Source organism: Etheostoma cragini, chromosome 13 (genome assembly GCF_013103735.1).
Source record: "Etheostoma cragini isolate CJK2018 chromosome 13, CSU_Ecrag_1.0, whole genome shotgun sequence".
Taxonomy (NCBI): Eukaryota; Metazoa; Chordata; class Actinopteri; order Perciformes; family Percidae; genus Etheostoma; species Etheostoma cragini.
In genome coordinates, this window is record NC_048419.1 from 25,055,388 (window position 1) to 25,073,605 (window position 18,218).

The following is an 18,218-nucleotide window of genomic DNA, read 5'->3' on the forward strand; positions in this document are numbered from 1 at the left end:
ATAAAAGAGTCTTCAGATACAGTATTAGGGGACCACTAAGGTCTATATAAAAGAGACTTCAGATACAGTATTAGGGACAACTCAGGTCTACATAAAAGAGACCTCAGATACAGTATTAGGGACAACTCAGGTCTACATAAAAGAGACTTCAGATACAGTATTAGGGACAACTCAGGTCTACATAAAAGAGACCTCAGATACAGTATTAGGGGACCACTAAGGTCTATATAAAGAGACCTCAGATACAGTATTAGGGGACCACTAAGGTCTATATAAAAGACGCTATAGACCACTAAGGTCTATAGAAAAACATCCAAAAAGCACCATGTCATGGGACCTTTAACAAAACAGTTAGTGAAGGTACTAAAAAGCAAAATAGTGAGGGAGCAGGCACTTCCTACAACTATGTCTGTGGTAATTGAAAAAATTTCATAATTCTATATCGTTACAGTGAAGTGTTTTTTTTTCTTCGTCCTCTTAGATGAGTCGACTGTTGGCAGGTGAAGACGTTTTCTCGGCTCTGGACAGCGTTCTGGAGAGGATCGGCGACCTCCAACAACTCGTCTCCACCTGGTCCGAAAATCTATCTGAGGACGACAGTCAGAGAGGTTCCTCGTCCTCCTTGCCTTCCTCTCCTTTCTCCCAAGATTCATCAGCCGCCTCCCCCTGCCCCTCCTCCCCCAGCGACATCCACCTGGACGTGCAGCATCCGGAGGAGACGGAAGAAGAGGAGGAGGAGGAGGAGGTAAAGAGCAACAAGGAGGTAACTGTGAACGGAGAGGAGCTGAAGACCAGATCACCACAACCCAGGAAGAGGTGAGAAACCTTAAAGTAAAATGCAAGTCATGAAAACTGCAATTAAATCAAGTTTTATACATAGAGCATATCATTTTTCCCAAGCAGTATAACTCAAAGTGTTTCAGATAAAACAGATCAGGGTCATTAAATACATAGACAGTCAAAACAACAAAACTCAGAAACATGAGGAGTGACATTTAAGTTCTGATGTTTTTTTCGCCAAATATTCATCAACATCAAATTTAGTTTTGAAATGATTGGACAATTTAAGTCACCCCGGACCCTAAATATACAATCTGTTGTGTCCAGCTGGGCACAAACTATAGGAATGAATTCCCTCAGGCATCCAAAGTAAAAAAGTGTTGTCATGAGGCACTAAGATAAAAGCCGTAACCTCAAGGTGAATAGTTTTGATTGCCTCTTTATAGTACCACTTTTATGTCTTTTTTTGTGGCATATTTGTTATCAGATATGGAACAATAAAAAGTAATGAGGCCTCTCTTGTAATGTAATGTCAGGCACATCACCCGTGTATGTATGCTGATGGACGCTGCTTTCTCTCTTTCTGCTCTGTGTGTGTTTCAATGGCGTAGTTTGTGTGTCTGAATGGGAACTGTATGCACATATTTGTCTCTGAACCTTCACCGAGATTAATGCTAACATAGCATGCTAATAGGCTGAGGTAAGGAAGTTACCAGGAGGCTAACATTAGCGTAGTAACAGTCTAACAAGCTAAAATACGTAATGTAACATGCTTAACATCCGAATTGTAACATTGACTAGTTGTTAAAATGCGTATTTACAGGCCAACTGCTAATTATAGCTTTTAGCTAAATGTTAACATTGACATGCTGTACGTAAAGGCATTCCTGCTTGAAGTTAAACCAAATCTGACAGTCTGGAAATGAGCAAAGCAAGCATTCATGTTAGCATGTTAACATGCAAATGTTAGCATGCCAACGTGTAAAATGCTGTGTGCTAAATTGCCATCCAGTAGTGCTAACGGTGCTAACTGTGAGCATGTAATGCTAACATTAAGACAGCGAGCTAAACATAGTTGTTCTTTGAACTGAATACTGACATTTGAATGCTAATGCTATCTTTTTTACAAGCACAGATGAGTTTTAACTTTGAAGAGTGTATTCTTTCTAATTACGTATTTTCACAGTCTTAGGCTATACTTCAACAGTTTAACAGTAAACCGACTTTCTTCAGTTGAAAAATTATCTTTTAAATTGACGAACATCACATGCGTAATCTATGGCTCAATTCAAACGGGATCAAAAAATAATTTGCCTCTCCCCGTTCACTCCCGTTCATATTTTTTTCCAAATTAAGGTCCCATGGACCGGAAGTAGAAGGGCATGACTTTGGCTCTCTACACACGTGATTAACCCCAGTACAACCTTCCTTTGGGGTCGACCTCCTGACAAACTATAGAATATTATTTTCTGGTTGCAGACTCATGTGGCCACTAGCACGTCTACGTGCAGTTCTTAAACATAGTACATTTTATCACGGTATCTAAATAGATCATATAACATTAAAGTTACACAAAGTTTTTCTGTCTGATTGGTTGGTTTCACTAAATACGAGGGCTCTGAACTGATCAGACAACAACCAATCATTTCAATTTAGTAGGTTAAAAGATCCAAGTAAAAAGCACATATTTTGTATGAATGTGTACCTCTGACACTCAGAGGTACAGCAGAGAATATTGCTATGATTGTAATATGTTATAAACAGGCATGTTTGTGTTGTGTCTGGGCATGTGTCCCCGTTTTAAGATTTACAAAAATAAAAACATGACGTGTTTTGGAGGTATATTTGCTTCTGAGCTGAAAATGTCCCCGGATTTTGTCTTAGAAATCAGGTCACCTTTAAGTTCACTCCCGTTCATATTTTTTTCCAAATTAAGGTCCAATGCACCGGAAGTAGAAGGTCGTGACTTTGGCTCCCTATACACATTAAAGTTACACAAAGTTTTTCTGTCTGATTGGTTGGTTTCACTAAATACGAGGGCTCTGAACTGATCAGACAACAACCAATCGTTTCAATTTAGTAGGTTACAAGATCCAAGTAAAAACACGTATTTTCATTGAGTATGAATGTGTGTCTCTGACACTCAGAGAATATTGTTATGATTGTAATATGTTATAAACTGGCATGTTCGTGTTGTGTCTGGGCATGTTTTTGACAATGATGTGTGTACTTATCTGTTCTCACTGCTGTATGTCCGGCAGAGTGAGCCAGCAGCTGCAATGGTCCAACAAGCAGAGCCTGCCGTCCCTGCTCACCAGTCCAGGAGTGGAGAACCAGTCTGTGTCCCAGTTCCTCCTGCTGCAGAAACACTCCCTGCTCAAACTCACCGCTCTGATGGACAAGCACTCCCCGTCCAGCAAGCAGGGCTGGAACTGGTAAGAAGTGTACAGGACGGAGGTTTATTTGGGTAATTTCATGCTTGAAAATAAATGTGAGGTTTGAGCTAAGGTGACCAGACCAAATCCGGGGACATTTTCAGCTCAGAAGTGGATTTACCTCCAAAAAACATGATGTTTTTTAATTTTTTATCAAACTTAAAACAGGGACACTAGACCTAGAGCTGTTTCCCCCAACAGACAACATCATGGAAAGGATTTCTAAGGAGGTCGACCTTTCTGTTAAAGATTAAGATCCTTTTTTTAAAACATAAAAGCTTGCCAAATTGCGTTGGCTAAACCCACCAGACTCCATGTAAATAATCAGTGATTTAGTACTTACAGCGCTGCTTGATAGGCTCCTTTTGGTCGTCGTTTTCTTTCTTTCGATCCAATTTCGGGTCTGTCAGTCACAGCGGAAACCGGGGACATTTCCGGGGACAGATCCAGCCGGGGACAGGTCACATTAACCGGGACTGTCCCCCGAAACCGGGGACGCCTGGTCACCCTAGGTTGAGCAGAGGTGTGGGAAGGTTAGAAACAAAACTGCATTCCTGGATTCTTTGCTTCTGCACAACTGCTTGGAGAAAGTTCTTCAAGGAATCAACTGTGGAAAGGGGGGCAGGTGGGCGAGCAGGCGGAGGGTTAATATTTCATGCAGCCTATTTAGAAAAATTCATTAATTATTCATGGATTGCTTGCAACCTTGCCTTGGCTTCAACACAAACAACACGCTTTGAGAGGAATACACTCCTTTCTAAAAGAAAAGGAGGAGTGCTTCACCTTGTGTCTGTATTTCTGTGAAATCAGAGCAAAGCTTGGTTCCGTCATCCTTTCTGCTCTCTGGTTAACGTCTCAGGCATTCTGGGTTACTTTTTCTTTACATGAGGTCACACAGTGTCTCCGTTTACCTGTCTTTTTGTAGCTTAATCTCATTTCTTTCTCACTCTCCTAGCAAATATCTCGTATGTCCCAAAGTACAGAAGGTTGGTCAAAGTCAATGCCAAAGAATGAGCGATGTCCCCGCACAGAAAACATTGTGAAATTGTTTAAAAACGTGATTGCTATGCGCAAGTCCTACAACAGAGGTTGCACAAACTGATTATGAAAACGTTTATTGAGGTAATAAATCAAGTGAGAAGTTGGGGCATTTTCACATAGACTTCTAAAGAACCAGATATCGTTTTGCAACCAATGAAGTCACCCTCTGATAGATAGATAGATAGATAGATAGATAGATAGATAGATAGATAGATAGATAGATAGTTAGATAGATAGATAGATAGATAGATAGATAGATAGATAGATAGATAGATAGATAGATAGATAGATAGATAGATAGATAGATAGTTAGATAAATAGATAGATAGATAGATAGATAGATAGATAGATAGATAGATAGTTAGATAGATAGATAGATAGATAGATAGATAGATAGATAGATAGTTAGATAGATAGATAGATAGATAGATAGATAGATAGATATATAGATAGATAGATAGATAGATAGATAGATAGATAGATAGATAGATAGATAGATAGATAGATACAGTGGTGCTCATAAGTTAACATGCCCATGCTTAAGTTGACTAAAAAGAGGAATAGAAAAAACATCTTTTATAAATAGATTTTAATGCCTTAATCAGAAAAAGGAAAAATCCAACCTCTTTGAGGACAGCACACACACACACCCCTATGTTAAATTCCCATAGAAGCAGGCAGATATTTATTATTAAAGGCCAGTTAGTTAATGGATCATGATATTATGCATCCTGATCAAGTTCCCTTGGCCTTTGGAATTAAAATAGCCCCCCCCCCCCACATCATCACATACCAGTCACCATACATAGAGATTGGCATGGGATACTTTCCATGAACTCCGCTCTCATTGCCAATCAAACTAGCTATTAGTCTAACTGAAATAAAACCATGGCAATCTCTGTTCTTATTTATTTCATGAGTTGATATTCATGAAATTCCATTGAATTTTACTGTTTCCATTAGACTTTTTTTATCCGATATCCCTTCATTTAGATAAAAACATATGGATGGAAACAGAGCTCCATTGGCTTCACTTGTCAGACCTGGACACGTCCACTTATTTTAAACAGTTGGTGTGAGGTCCTGTCGTTCTGGTTGTAGTGTTCCCATAGAGGTGGTGAAGGGTACGGCAAGCCCTAAGGGACAGCAGTAGCAGTAGGACAAAGAAGAGAACAATGAGATTTGGTATACAAATGATGGACTTCAAACCCTTGTTCTTGTTTAAGATGTAGGATGTTTTCGCTGCACTTCCTGTTGACATACATGTCTTTAATGAGATCAGTGTTTTGCCTCCTACGCTGTGTTTTTTGGAATAAGCCTTCATGCAAAATCGAGACAAATTCAATTTTAAGAATAATAAAACAAATACAGATATTCTGCTTGTTTACTCGGCTGAACATTTTGTTTTTTCTTATGTGTGCTGAGTAAACACATGACCTGCTTGCTTTATGCTTTGGTGGAAAACCAATTAGATTTTTGCCAGGGCTGTTATGCTCAGCGAGATAAGGCTGAATGTGGGAACTGAGCATTGAACAAAAAACCCTCCTGAAATTATTCCTCAGATATTTGACTTTTATTTTCAGCATCAAACGTTTTGGGGGGGGGGGGGGGGGGGGGGGGGGGGGGGGGGGGGGGGGGGGGGGGGGGGGGGGGACAGGCAGCAGGTTGAACAGCATCGGCAAGGCTTCCTGTAGTTCAGGCTTTCTGTAGCATTTCAAACTGCTCCCTTTTACAGAGATTACACTTTAATAAATATGAAAGGAAGCAAATTGGGAAGAAACTATAGCCGTTTAAAAATAGCTTTTCCTCTACGGGAAAATGGAAGAAAACATCAAATTACCATTTTGTTCAACAAAGCCAAAGTTTTAATTGAGCACAAACTCATGAACTGCAAATGACTCGTTCTTACACAAATGACTCAACACCGTGTTCCTTCACCTCAAACTGGATTATTTGACAGTAATACATCTTAGACACAGAGTCCCACAAAATACTGCATGTTCAGGCAAGTCTTACTACTTTGTTTACAGTTATTTTGGTAACACTTTACTGGAAGGTATCTTCAAAAAAGTGACATGACTGTGTCATTACACATGAACCCTAGTTTGTCATGACAAAACCAAATGACACTTACTAAAAGAAGCATGTCACTGTTATGTAGATACTTTCAAGTGAAGTGCAACCATTGTTTTTTTTTTTGGTCAGCATTAGTCTTTAAATACAAATTACTTCAGCCCATTTCATCTGGTAACACACTAAAGTTGAAACGGATGTGCCTTAAGAAAACTCTGGTGGAGAGTTAGACAAGAAGATTGAAACCACGTTCAGACATTAGATTAGATTAGATTAGATTCAACTTTATTGTCATTACACAGGTACAGGTACAGGTACAGGTACAGGTAGGACTAACCAGAAGAGCAATAGCAATAGCAGCAGGTGCAGGATATACACTGGTTCCATAAGTTCAGGACATGGATATGTACTGAATAAATATAGAGATGAATACTATTATAAACAGAATCTTACAGATAGATTTGTCCTATGAATATAATATGTAGATAACAAGTATTGTGAGCAAGATTTACAGGTGGATATACAGGTGGATATTACTATAAGTAAAAATGAGAGTGGTGCCTCTTCACCAGAAAACATATAAGCGTATTTCTCAAAACTTCAAAGTATTGCTGTAAGAGAAACCGAGTCAGGTTTGTGCCGGTACACCTGATATCTTGTCCAAGTAGAAGTAGGGCTGGACCCGAAATAAAAAGATCAAAAGACGGACCAAAAGTGGCACAGCTCAACAGTAAGTGCACACACCTGTACCTGTATGCTCCGTCACCACAGCACCGCCGGGACAAATGCTAAAAAAGTAAAATGAAGTAAAATGAAACAATTAGTTCAAGTCTTTTCATTTAGATCTTTTTTTCCCCTGATGCCAAAGTGAGTGCGAGATGATTACAAATACAGCAATTATCTGCTAATTGGGACGGCACATTCTCTGAGGCACTTTTTCTTAAATAGACAGTTTGTTTCCAGGGGCTCCGGTTAGATATTTAAGAGGAAGAAAACAGGTGGAGGAACAGAGCTGAAAAGCATTTAGAGTATTTTTACGTATTAATCCATTTTTTTCTTTGTGAGTCTGTACTTCAGCGAAAGAGGAGTTGGCATGTTCTTTACACAAAGTAGAGAAGAGGTTACATTAATGATGTTGGAGTCCTTTGGATTCCTCCTGCTTTGAACATTTCTATTACAAGCTTGCAATAATACACAGAGTGCACTTGACCCTAGAATTTAGAAACTTAAAGAAAGTTGTAAAACTATTTCAGTTAAAACAACAACAACATAGAAAAATTTGCTTTCTTAACAAAATAAGAAAAGAAAAAGAAATCCAGGAGTTGAGTTATTGGGTCCCCTGCATCTGTAACATTAGTATGCAATAGTAAAGGAAAGAAAAAATGTGAGGGACTTGTGTTTGGTCAAAAGGTCACTGATATTAGTTTGGAAATAAACTTCAAAGTGCTTTTATCAGCGTCCATAGATTTCTCAATGCCTGCAGATATTTCCTGCAGAGCAGATTTGAATGGCACTTACATTTTAGAGTTCACTGGGGAATTATGTAATAAAAAAATGTGTATTTGCCTCTTCCTTTAAAAGGAAACACATTTAACAGAAGCCAAGTTTTTCTTTTTATACACTTGACTGGTTGAGATTACAAATTCCAAGTATATTTTTACAAAATATTTTTGTATAACTTTACAACATAACATGACGACTCCATGCCGGTTGATTGCTTTATAAAAATGGGACTGTAATGGTCTGTCCCCTGCAGGACTGTCCCCAAGTCGCCCAGGAAGACCAAGGTGATGGAGGTGAAAGGCCGGCGAGTTTTTGGGGTTCCTCTGCTCCTCAGTGTCCAGCAGACAGGAGAGCCACTTCCTCCCAGCATCCTCAGGGCACTGGTCTACCTGAGGGACGAGTGTTTGGAACAGGTAATGCAGCCAAAAGGCCAGCAGGGATTTTTCTTTAACCCTTGTGTTGTCCTTGGGTCAAATTGACCCGTTTTTAAATGTGTTTTACATCAGAAATATTAGATTTCTTTCAACCAAATTGACCAGAAATAACATAGATGATTCCATATTTTCTTCTGGTAAATTAATGATTACTTTCAAGGAATTTTTCGGCTGTTTTATTTAATCTTATAGCATTTGAATTCTTTTTTTTTCATGGTTTCAGAACAGAATTTGGACTAAACTTTGACATAACATCTTCTGATCTTAACTATGAGGCAAAATAATTCATAATTTCTGCCTTTTTACCTAAAAAACTTACATAAAATTTGATATAAATGAGGTTTGTTGACCACGAATTCCAAGAATAAGTGTAAAACTTGTTGTTAAACCAGTTCAGGTTTTTTAAAAAGCAGCAAAAGCTGGAAAAAGTGACAAAAACATCGGAAGAAATTCAATCTTTGACCTTAAAGGATAACTTCATTGTTAACAGGAAGACAACACGAGGGTTAACACTAGAAAGTTCAACGACTTTATTATTATCATTTTGAGGCATCCGTTCTGAAAAAGTCGTGTTCTCTCTCAGGTGGGTCTTTTCCGTAAGTCGGGGGTGAAGTCTCGCATCCAGTATCTCCGCGAGCTGGTGGAGTCGGACCCGGATAGCGTTTCGTTTGACGGTCAGTCTGCCTTCGACGTGGCAGACATGGTGAAGCAGTACTTCAGAGACCTCCCCGAACCCATCTTCACCAGCAAACTCTGCGAGTCCTTCCTCCACATTTACCAATGTGAGCAATTACCACCGTTATCATGTGTGGGCAGCATTGAGAAGATAGCATTTCTACTTGTTTGAATTTGATTGCTCACTTTGTAAAATACCAGTTAGCGGTAAAGTTTGATTAAAACACCTCCAACAGAGAATTAAAGGGAAATAAACTTAGTTTTTTTTGTAAGTCTTGCATTTAAAAGAAATGTTGATATATAAGATTGTCACAATTCCTGGTGGTGAACCCCAATGACTTAAGTGACCCTCTGACTTTTTTCATCTTGTCCCATCAGTATGCTAACATGCTAAGATGTAGGCCTATCTATTAATTGCTAAATACATGTTGTTAAATGTGTAAACATGTTATTAGTAGTAAAGATTCTGCAAAGATGCTTCACCACACACTTCCTGTCTCCTAAATGGGCACGGACCTTGTTTTAAGTTTAGATAATATTGTGTGGATGGATGAAAAAGATTGTTTGTATAATTAATTGCTAATTTATTTGCTTAAATTAGATATACACACAACTAAAAGACATTATTAGCCTTACGAAAGTGAACATTGGTTTACGTTAGCGTACCTGTGTTGTCAGATCTTAAAAGAGTTTTTTCCTGAGACAGAAACAGGTGTTGAACTAAGTTGATTTTCCCCTGATTATTCTCATGACCTGCCGCTAGTTTCCTAAAGAGGCATGGCGGCGGAGAAACCCATGCGACACAGATACAGGAGTTGACTGGATTGGGGCTGTCACTCCCCGATGTGAGAAGAGCAGATTTGAGCATGCTCATATTTAAACGGGTCACGGCATCATAACAGAAGATGGGAATCATTTCAAAAACGTTTTAGCTAGCTATGACTGTTTGATTGCTAACGTTAGCGCAAAACGCCATTCAACTGACAGCCTTTGTTCCATCATTTCATTTCAGAATACCATGAAGATGAATTTACAGAGATTTTATTCTTGCAGGAGAAAGATAATCCATTGCATTGGACACTGAGTTTGCTTTATTTCCTTGTCCAAGTTCCAAATCATAGTTAAAATTTGAACAGGTAGTCTTTCTCCTTGCAGATTTTCCCAAGGATCAGCAGCTAGTTGCAGCTCAGGCGGCCATCTTGCTACTTCCTGACGAGAACAGGATGGCGCTGCGAACGCTGCTGTTCTTCCTGCGGGACGTCGTGGCCTGCGTGGTTGAGAACCAAATGACTCCGACCAACATTGCAGTTTGCCTGGCGCCGTCACTGTTCCACCTCAACACCCTGAAGAGAGACGCCAACGCAGCCAGGTGAGCTGAGACCACGGACGCCCCCCCCAGCAAGAAGAAAACTATTCGTGCCCCCCCACTCCCCACCGTGTTGGCAATATTCAGCATGTTTTCGCTGAAAAAACTCTGACGGCTTATCGGCGTGATTGGGGTGTAACGTGTTTAAGTGACGCGCTAATTTATTTGGCTTCATGCTGTCCGCTGCGAGCATTTTTAGACACAGCAAACACAGCGGTCTTTCCTCTTCTCCAACTGTAGTCACAGTAAAGCCAAGCACTAAATAGGCTTCGACTTTCTTTTGTCTCATTATCTTTGTCTCTCTCCGCTTTTCTTTTCATCCTTGTTAAAAACTTTTTCATGTTGGGGGTTGTTATGTTGAATAACGGAGGCTATAGACAGAACGCAGTCGGAGCTTTCTGTTGACTCAACACCGCTAATCAAGGCAAACCTGTTGTCTTGTAAGTCGTAAAATGTTGCACGGTCGCAAACGTGACAGAAGTAACAATGAGAGCGCCACTGCCGCCTACAGTAGTGGATGCGCAATTACACTTTATACTAACACGGCCCAAAAAAAAAAGCCTGTTCCCCAGGGTCACACGCGCCCCCCCAGGTATCGCACCGCGCCCCACAAAGGGGGCGCGCCCCACTATTTGAGAAGCACTGGCCTAGGGTGACCAGACGTCCAAGGTTTCCGGGGACAATCCCAGGTTTTGGTGACCTGTCCCCGGCTAGATCTGTCGCCGGAAATGTCCCCGTTTTTCACACCCGAAATTGGAATGAAAGAAAGAAAACATTGACCAAACGTAGCCTATAGTCATGTACCCTCCACGCGCAGGCTCCAGACCGCCAGAGCCAGCGCTGCTCAGAGATGTTTTAGAAAGCCGTGTTTTACGATGCTTAAATCTCTGATTGTTTACATGGAGTCTGGTGGGTTTAGCAAACGCAATTTGGCGGACTTTTATGTTTAAAAAAAGGATCTTAACCTTTAAAAGAAAGGTCGACCTCCTTAGAAATTCTTTCCAAATGTTGTCAGACAATTAGTCTGAAAACTATTAATGAGAAAAAAAAACTGATTAATATTATTTAATATTAGTTGGTCAGCAACAAAACGAGCACTTTTATGAACGTAAATACAAGCTGAACAATTATCCTATTAACTTCCATTGTTGCTCGTTTCTCTGCTGCCGACAGCAGAGATCTCGTTTAATACTGCGTCGATGTCAAAGGAAAATATGTCCTCAATAGTTTTTGTTGTACATGATACTCAAGGAGCTGTTGCAGAAACAAGCCTGAAGCAATAAAGCAAAAGCTGTCAGATAGCTGTAGTTCAGTAAACATTACAACATTTCCCTCTGAGGTTTAGGGGAGTACAGTTTGAAGTAGTAGCACGGGTGATTCTAGGATCAGACCTTTGGGGGGGCTCGGACCCTAATGAGAACAGCTCTAGTGTCCCCGTTTTAAGTTTTACAAAAAATAAAAACATGACGTGTTGTGGAGGTATATAGTACGCTTCTGATGTCCCCAGATTGTGTCTGAGAAACCTTATGTTAACCATAGTCCTCATAAATCCACTGGAGTCTAAAATTCCAACACAAAGAAATCAGGAGGTGAAGACATCTGGCTTAAAAAGAGGGACATCCCGGAAGTGGAACCTCGTAGATATAGACTAGGCAACAGAACTCCCTGCATAAGATAATATATTCTCAGCACACATCATCTCAATAAAGAATGGAAATGAATGGAGGGTGTGTGGTGTCTGACACACATTGCCACAGTTGCAGAAGTCTTGACAGCAGTTACATAAGACCTGCGGTTAGGTGTGGAGTCCACTCTGTCTCCATTTAATTAGATTTTTGGTTTTGTTCTAAAAAAAACATGGAGGTGATACCAATTCAAATAATGAGTGTTAGCGCATTACCTGCTAATTTATAGTTGTTATTTCGTCTCACAACGTAGCTTATCTAAGGACTGGAAAAATAAAACTGACCCAGTGTTAACTGTTTCAGATTGATGACCATAAGCAACTTTAAAAAATCTCCAAAGATGAACTGAAAATAATTCAAACCAATTGCTGCCAGGAAGATACCACTTTCTTTCATCAGGCCTATACTTAGTTTTGGCTTAAGGCAGTGAGTTCGTCGTGGTTTACATTTAAATCTTAGAATTAGCTTCAGATCTTGACTTCACTTTTGGGTTTTTACACATGTGTGTTAGCTGTTTCCCACAGCAGGTTGCCAATTAGGTGCCTTAAAAACACATTCTTCCTCCTCGCTTTGTTGCTTCATAAGACGTCACGTTTCCAAAGTTCTCAGCTCTCACGACGTCGCCTTCGGACCAGATCCAGCTGTTCCACTCACACCTTCTCTCTGAAAATGAAAAGCTCTCAGCGCAGATTACACAGAGAGCACATTACATAACCTCCACCAATCTCCACCTGGCCTCAACTGCACTCCCTGATATGAAAACTAATTTCTACCCGCTATTTAACTCCGAATCCTACTGGGCAGGGAGTTAGAAATGGGAGAGAAAAGGGAGAGGGGGGACGCAGAGAGAGATGGGGAGATAACATGAGGGGAGAGAACGAGACTGTTGAGAATGATAATGGCAATGCAGATGATAGAAGACACTCTGTCCCATCACTGTCTGCATTCACTGAAGTTATGCATTCACTGCCTTCTTTATCACCAATGGATGCAAACGTTCGAACACACTTGCAGACTTCTGCCCTACTGAGATGGACATTAATAAGCATAAAGGGTTAGGCTGATGTTGATCTGTAGGTGTTCTTATTATCAACAATGTGTCAGTCTGTCTCTCAACACTTTGTGACTTCCTGTCTGTGGCTCACAGCTCCAAGCCCTTTGATTTCTACTGAAGATACAAATCCCTGAAACAGCTCACAAATATATAGTTTCATAAAAGATGATCAGATTTCTCAAAACAGCTGGTCACGGTAGTTTTGTCCAAGCAAACTGGAAGAAATAGTGCATTAGTTGGGGACTATTTTCAGCGGCGGATTAATCCACATTAGTATTTGTGGCAGCAGGACGGTGTATAGAACATTGAGTCTACTGCACTAAATAAACCACAGTGAATTTTTCTTTATTCGACAGTGTGGCTCCTTGATGTGCTCTTTACATGAGAGGAGGGAGATATATCAGGCTGTAAGACACACGCAATACTTTTTAGTAGATTCATCCATTATTTGTTCAACTCTCCTCCTGTGTACTTGCTGTTCTTTTATGTCACGCTACACATTTTGTCATTGATCTTCTTTCCTTCTACCCCTAACTTCCGCTGTTGTCTTTTTTTCTACCTTCGTCTCTATATCCGCCCTCACGTCATCCCTCTCATGTTTGTTCTACTCATCTTCCTCCCCTGATATTCCCCCATTCTCCTCTCTTCTTTTAAACTCCTCTCGCTCCTGTACTTCCCTCCCTTCCTTTCATCTCCAAATCTTCCTTTTTCTCCCCACTTTGGCTCTTTTTCTCCCTTTAGGCTGACAGTACAGTAGATGGAAATGACATATGTAATGGACAAATCAGCACTTTATGCCTCCCGTCTCGTGGAAGCCAAAGTCCCGGCCTGTCAGAAATCATGTCACACTTTGTAGTGAGAACAATGACTCTGAAAACCGACTGCTGCTCGCAGCTGTTCTCTCACAGATCTGTAAAATCTAAACTGGGCTCCTTTTTTGCTCATGTTGCTGCTTGACAGATCTCCCACTGTTACTCAGAGTTGTACTTTTTTAATGGTCTAGCTTTGCGTCCGACCAGCTGGTTTTCTCTTCAGCGTTGGTGTCTTATTCCCCCAGTTTGCAATGCTCAAGAGCGTGGTTTGGTATGTCAAAACGCTCACCTGTCTTACTTTTCCTTAGTCATCAAAAACTAAAACAACACAGAGAAGAATTTCCCATCAAGTCAAATCAAGAACAACAACTTCCTGTTGGGAAGGTTTTCCAAAATAACCTAAATCTGTCAGTTGCAGTATTCGTGACTCAGAGCTCCGGCTTCCTGTCTGCTTCAACTGACTGGCAGTGATGACAGTGTGAAGCTGCCATCATTGCTGTGATGGGTACTTATGACGGTTCACACCCTCTTACCATTTCCTGTGTTCTCAAAATTGTTAAAACACACACACTCACACACACACACACACACACACACACACACACACACACACACACACACATACACACATATTGGCAGCCGTCTATCTTCCTCATCTGTCTGATGTTCTTGGTGCCATTTCTCATCAGCGGCTGATTTCTGAGGACTATGGTTACCTGGTCCTCAGGTCTCTGCAGGGTAAATCCAGACCGCTAGCTAGACTATCTGTCCAATCTGAGGACTATGGTTACCTGGTCCTCAGATCTCTGCAGGGTAAATCCAGACCGCTAGCTAGACTATCTGTCCAATCTGGGATTTCTGTTGCACGAGTAAAACAACTTTTGAACATAGCCATGTTCCACTAAAACAGGATATCTGCTGAAAAAAGTAGTTTTTCCATGGATAGATTTAGATACTTAGATACTTTGAACATCAAACAACAGAGACGATTTCCTGTCCCTGTAAAACATTAGTCAGCTGTTAACTTAAGCTAACGTGAGCTTTGTAGAGATCGTTCTCCCCAAACTGAACAACTACCGCACATAGAAAAACAAAACTGCTTTGCTAGCTCAATCGTGTTGTAACCAAATCTTTCCATCGACAGATATAGATCCCAGACATCTGCGAAAATCACATTTAGCAGCTATTTTCTAAATAGCACCGTAACCTGCCGTCAAATTCAGAGCGTAGTAACAAATAAGTTGTTTAATCCGCTGAATCACTTTATAGTATTAGTAGTTATTTACTAGTTGAAGAGCGTTTGTGTGTTCCACTGTGGTTCCTGCATTACTAATGTGAATACAAAAACAATTTTTAATTCCACTCCGTAGTGTTGACAGAGAAATGGAAGAGTGATATTTTAAGAGACACGCCATGCTGTGCTCCAATGGCTCTAACTATGACTTTTTTCGACATACTACACTATGACTTTCTTTTGACATTTTATGACTTTTTATGATTTTTTTTTACATACTATATTGTGACCTTTTATCAACATTTTTTGACATACTACATTATGGCTTATAATGTCTGTTTTCAACATACCATACTATGACTTTAATAACTTTTTCAACATACTATACTCTGACTTTATAATGACCTTTTTCAACATATACTATGACTTTTTTATACATACTATAATATGATTTTGTGGCTTTTTCCGGCATACTATACAATAACTTTGTTGACATATTACACTATGAGTCTTTTTCAACACACTATGCTATGACTTTTCTATAAAAGATTTTGTCATGCTGATTTGAGCATGTTCTAAATGTTTCATTGACCAATCGGGTTGTCTGGTCGGATCTACTTATACCTGTAATTACGTATGTTTGTTGCCTATAATTGAAGACAATATACGCGACCTTCCCCTTGTTCCTGTTGTTGCTGCAGGTCGAGTCATAGGAAGTACAGCCTGGGCCGCCCAGACCAGCGGGACCTCAGTGAGAACCTGGCTGCCACCCAGGGCCTTGCCAACATGATCACAGAGGCCCAGAGACTATTCCAGGTGAAAAACATGTGTTATTGGCATGGTGTCAATGGGGACTAACTTTGACTTTATATACATTTTAATAATTTTGTAACTTTTTTCAACATGCTACACTATGACTTTTTCCGACATGTTATACTATGACTTTTTTCGACATGTTATACTATGACTTTTTATGACTTTTTTCGACATGTTATGCAATGACGTTTTTCGACATGTAATACAATGACTTTTTTCGACATGTTATACTGTGACCTTTTTATGACTTTTTATGACTTTTTCGACATAATAAACTATGAGGTTTTTCGACATGCTATACTATGACTTTTTTATGACTTTTTTCGACATGTTATGCAATGACGTTTTTCGACATGTAATACAATGACTTTTTTTGACATGTTATACTGTGACGTTTTTCGACATAAAATACTATGACTTTTTTTACATGCTATACTATGACTTTTTTCGACATACTATACTATGACTTTTTCGACATGTTATACTATGACTTTTTTCGACACGTTATACTATGATTTTTTTCGACATACTATAGTATGAATTTTTTATGACTTTTTTCGACATGCTATACTATGACCTTTATATGACTTTTTTTTTACATACTATACAATGACTTCTTTTGACATGCTATACTATGAGTTTTTCATGACTTTTATCGACATGCTATACTATGATTTTTTTTGACATGCTATACTAAGACTTTTTCGACATGTTATACTATGACTTTTTTCGACATGTTGTACTATGACTTTTTTATGACTTTTTTCAACATACTATACTATGACTTTTTTCGACATGCTATACTATGACTTTTTCGAAGTACTATACTATGAGGTTTTTATGACTTTTCCGACATGTTATACTATGAGTTTTTTCGACATGCTATACTATGACTTTTTTATGACTTTTTTCGACATGTTATACTGTGACGTTTTTCGACATAAAATACTATGACTTTTTTGACATGCTATACTATGACGTTTTTATGACTTTTTTCAATATGTTATTCTATGACTTTTTATGACTTTTTTCGACATGCTATACTATGACCTTTATATGACTTTTTTGACATACTATACAATGACTTCTTTTGACATGCTATACTATGAGTTTTTCATGACTTTTATCGACATGCTATACTATGACTTTTTTTGACATGCTATACTAAGACTTTTTCGACATGTTATACTATGACTTTTTTCGACATGTTGTACTAAGACTTTTTCGACATGTTATACTATGACTTTTTTCGACATGTTGTACTAAGACTTTTTCGACATGCTATACTATGACTTTTTTTGACATGCTATACTAAGACTTTTTCGACATGTTATACTATGACTTTTTTCGACATGTTGTACTATGACTTTTTTCGACATAATATACTATGACTTTTTTATGACTTTTTTCAACAGGCTATACTATGACTTTTTTCGACATGCTATACTATGACTTTTTTGAAATACTATACTATAAGGTTTTTATGACTTTTTCCGACATGTTATACTATGACTTTTTTCGACATGTTATACTATGACTTTTTTATGACTTTTTTCGACATATTATACTATGACTTTTTATGACTTTTTTGACATAATAAACTATGAGGTTTTTTGACATGCTATACTATGACTTTTTTATGACTTTTTTCGACATGTTATGCAATGACGTTTTTCGACATGTAATACAATGACTTTTTTTGACATGTTATACTGTGACGTTTTTCGACACATAAAATACTATTACTTTTTTGACATGCTATACTATGACGTTTTTATGACTTTTTTCAATATGTTATTCTATGACTTTTTTATGACTTTTTGACATATAATACATGACTTTTTGATGACGTTTTTCGACATGCTATACTATGACCTTTATATGACTTTTTTTGACATACTATACAATTATTTCTTTTGACATGTTATACTATGACTTTTTTCGACATGTTATACTATGACTCATTCATGACGTTTTTTGACATGCTATACTATGACTTTTTTATGACTTTTTCCACATGCTATACTATGACTTTTTTATGACTTTTGTGACATATTATACATGACTTTTTGGTGCCTATTTTCGACATGCTATACTATGACTTTTTCGCAACACTATACTATGACGTTTTTTGACATGCTATACTACGACTTTTTTATGACTTTTATCAACATGCTATACCATGACTTTTTTATGACTTTTTGACATATAATACATGACTTATTGATGACTTTTTTCGACATGCTATACTATGACCTTTATATGACTTTTTTTGACATACTATACAATTATTTCTTTTGACATGTTATA

General features: G+C 38.7%; 1 protein-coding gene across 2 annotated transcripts in view; it reads left to right on the forward strand.

The window, feature by feature from the left end:
• The window catches only part of si:dkeyp-23e4.3 (rho GTPase-activating protein 7), a 32,788-nt gene that overhangs the window by 4,006 nt on the left and 10,564 nt on the right, over nt 1–18,218 (forward strand). Inside the window, exons 5-10 of one of the 2 annotated variants that reach the window (XM_034890001.1) lie at nt 482–816; nt 3,042–3,215; nt 8,086–8,245; nt 8,850–9,048; nt 10,097–10,310; nt 15,794–15,908. In XM_034890001.1, the coding sequence (XP_034745892.1) occupies nt 482–816; nt 3,042–3,215; nt 8,086–8,245; nt 8,850–9,048; nt 10,097–10,310; nt 15,794–15,908 (1,197 nt within the window). Of the gene's footprint in view, nt 1–481; nt 817–3,035; nt 3,216–8,085; nt 8,246–8,849; nt 9,049–10,096; nt 10,311–15,793; nt 15,909–18,218 lie in introns of both variants that reach the window. The other variant, XM_034889999.1, reaches the window with a different exon arrangement.